The following is a 3,315-nucleotide window of genomic DNA, read 5'->3' as shown; positions in this document are numbered from 1 at the left end:
GAAGAGGGGGACAAAAAAACCCACACACCCAAAACAAACCAGCTTAGACTGAACATGAGATAGACTTTAGTCTTCTGAAGCTACATCACCACCAAAACAGCTTGCTTTTGGACCCTTTTGACACTTAAGGCAAAGCTTTATTTATGTCATCCATAACTTGTCAGTAAAAAAGGTTCTCTGCAAAAGCAATGTGCAAAGCTAGACTGTACTCCTGCTGCCTGTGTAAGCAGAGAGGACCTTTGAGTGGAACAGCTGCACTGATTCACTTGAACCTATGGCTGCACAGGGAAAGAGGGGCTTAACTGGCCTGCTACAGCGGGAGCAGCTTGACCAATCAAAGTGGCCCCTCAAGACCGCGCAATATTTGAGTTTTGTTGTTTTTGTAGGACTCAGATCCTTGCCAGTTAAGGACAGGGAAAGGAAAGAATGGGGGGGGGGGGGGGGGTAAAGAAAGGTGTCCAATGACACAAACCAGTGCAAGATGCAACATGGTCAACTTGATCCCACGCCATCACTTGTACCTGAGCATAACACACACACAAAAAGACATCATATATCAGTTCCAGCTGATTTATTTGCCAAGATACAGACTTCAGCATGACGACATGTAACGCATTTCCTTTGCTACAAAACGCAGATGGTCCATTTCAAGAGTATATTGCACAAAATAATGAAAAACAAAAAAAATGTGCCATTAAAGATGATAAAAAAAAAAATTGAGTTTCACACCTGCTATTTGGGACCCATTCACACTGATATACATAAACTCCTAGCTTTACTATATTACAGAACATATACAATCTTGAATCTAGTACCAGCAATGAGGTCTATAATTCCCCAATTCCATCGTACATCTCTAGAAACGCATGGTCAGCTCTACAACTGTACACAGCCTAGACTGAAATAATAACAAGGCATTTTAGATGCAAGATGATCTCGTTTTAACCCTTGCATGCTTAAACCAATGAAACCGGGTAGAAGTGCCTGAAGAAACCTCACTGAGCACAGTAAGAACATTCCCTTTAACTGTACAAAAATAAGCCAGAAAATATTTTATCACTTTTTTTTTTTAAAAAGATGAGGTATGTTGGTTATGTATCAAAAATGCTTCCTGCCATAACTGTGGTTCTACAACAGTTTATCTGCTTTATCTCCACACCTGGAGGGGAAACGGAACCGGTTAGAAAACAAACAGTTGTGGCGTACAGAAATCACATAAAACCTCGGAGAAAAAAGTTTTAACATCCTGAACAGTGTTTCAGATTTTTGCCTCCTTTTTTTCCCTCCCAGACCAGCAGCCTCGTTTCAGCTCCCTGTAGAGAACATGGGGTGGGACGTGAATGCATAGTTCAGAGGTTTTACACTTTGCCGTCCACCTCATGTTAGCAGTTTCACTGCGACCCCTCACAGACAGAAATGAGGGGTGGGGGGGGGCACCCACAAAACCCTGTCACGGCGACAAATGTCACTTTTTTTGCGATGTCACTTTTCCTCTGAACGCCCCTGGTTTCGCTTCCTCTCCTCACACCGGCAGAGGACGAGGCCAGAGAGGCGAGTCTTTAAAAAAAGAACCTGAAGATGCGAGTCGTGTTCCCGGGTAGCGGAGGAGGGGGGTTAGCCTAGCCTAGCTGAAGCTAGCTGCACTTAGCAAGTAAACACCAAGTCTGAAAAGTTCGCCTCCAGCCAGTCGCCGGCTATCATCTCGCTCAGCTCCGGGGTGCAGTAGTCCGGGAACTCGAAGTGGGAGCTGAGGCTGCCCTCGCTGAACGAGTCCAAATCCTTATCCACCAGAGAAAGGCAAAGGTTCCCCGAGCTGCTGCCCAGCTCGGCTGCGTGAGGGCCGGCGGCCAAGTTCAAACTGAAGTCGACCAGGAGGTCGTCCGCGTCGTCGCCCGAGCTGGACGAGGTGGAGAGGGAGCGGAAAGAGGAGGCTGGCGAAGCCGAGGAGGAGGATGAGGAGTAGGAGGCGGGGAGGTGGTAGTGGCTCGAGCTCTGCTTCGTGATGTTCTTGAAGCTGTAGAAAAGTCTGCCGCCGTGTCTCGACTCCTCGTACATGCTGGCGCCCTCCGGCTCCGCGGCGGAGCTCAGAGTGGGACTCGCCGGCACTTTGGCCACGCCGTACGGCCTCAGCCGCTGCTGCTGCCGGTGCTCCTCCTCGTCTTCCTCCACTTTAATCCGAGTGGGCAGCTCGTCCTCGTAGTCGTCGTCGTCGTCCTCGTCGTCATCGTCATCATCGTCGTCGTCGTCCTCGTCGTCCGTGAGCTCCCTCTTGACGGACTTGGACACTTTTAAGTTCGTGAACACGTAGTTGTACCTCACGTCTTGGTGGTGGTGGTGGTGAGAGGCTTTCGCCGCGGCGGAGGAGACGCTCATGCCGGGTTTGCTGGGCTTAACTTTGGCGCACTTCTTCGCCGCTGCTTTCACCACCGACGCTTTGCCGCTGCTCTTTTCCGGTGAGAGCCCAGCCGGCTTTGAAGAGTTGTCAAGCTTTGGCTTCTTCTTGGGTCTGTACTTGTAGTCGGGGTAATCGGCCATGTGCTGCAGCCGTAACCGCTCAGCTTCCCTGATGAAGGGGATCTTCTCGCTGTCCTTCAGCATTTTCCACCGCTTCCCCAGCCGCTTGGAGATCTCGGCGTTGTGCATGTCCGGCGACTGCTCCATGATCTTTCTCCTCTCGATCTTGGACCAGACCATGAAGGCGTTCATGGGTCTCTTGATGTGGCCGCTCGCCGTCTTGCACCAGTCTGGTTTCGGAGGCACCGGGCTGCACGCCGTCAGCTCTGCCTCCTCGGTGTCCGTGGCCTCCCGGGACATGCTGCTCTCCGTCTCGCTGTGCTCCGTTTGCTGCACCATGCTCCGTTTCACAGTCTCTTAAGGTGAAGTTTCGCTGTACTCGCTGAGATATACATATATTTATATTTTCCTGTTTCTGCTTTATTTTTATTTTTTTTCTTTTCCCTTCTCACAGCCTTAAAGCTCAGCCTAAACCTCTTTGCAAAGTTCCTGGCTGCCTTCTTAACTACTTCTCAGGGCTTTTTTCATACCGGCTACGTCACTCGTAATTATCCAATCACGAGCATCCGCCCCGCCTCCAATGCTTTAGACATTCCTTCGCGCTTATTTCCAACCGCTGATTGGTCGTTGGTGGATGGGGGCGGGGCTTCACGCTGTCTGGGTCTGGGCTCGGCGTGTGAGACACACAGAGGCACAACTAAACCACCGCCGTCTTGTAGAGGAGGTAGATATCAGGTAATTACACACGCGGAAAAAAAACGACCCGGTTAAAAGAGCTTGGACTTGGCCGTCATTATGTGA

The 3,315-nt window shown here is 50.3% G+C and overlaps 1 protein-coding gene across 1 annotated transcript; it reads right to left on the bottom strand.

Moving 5' to 3' along the window:
- Window positions 1–554: 554 nt before the first annotated feature.
- Window positions 555–2,999, bottom strand: sox11b (SRY-box transcription factor 11b). The gene has a single exon (XM_072697107.1). The coding sequence runs from the start codon at window positions 2,851–2,853 to the stop codon at window positions 1,645–1,647; it is 1,209 nt and encodes a 402-aa protein (XP_072553208.1). The 5' UTR covers window positions 2,854–2,999; the 3' UTR covers window positions 555–1,644.
- Window positions 3,000–3,315: the final 316 nt, after the last annotated feature.

The sequence above is a fragment of the Salminus brasiliensis genome, chromosome 1 (genome assembly GCF_030463535.1).
Source record: "Salminus brasiliensis chromosome 1, fSalBra1.hap2, whole genome shotgun sequence".
Taxonomy (NCBI): Eukaryota; Metazoa; Chordata; class Actinopteri; order Characiformes; family Bryconidae; genus Salminus; species Salminus brasiliensis.
The sequence above is the reverse complement of the archived record's forward strand: the minus strand, read 5'-3'. Positions and strand labels throughout refer to the sequence as shown.

Bases quoted from the DNA above. Each gene is read 5' to 3' on its own strand.
- sox11b (XM_072697107.1), bottom strand. From the start codon at position 2,853: ATGGTGCAGCAAACGGAGCACAGCGAGACGGAGAGCAGCATGTCCCGG.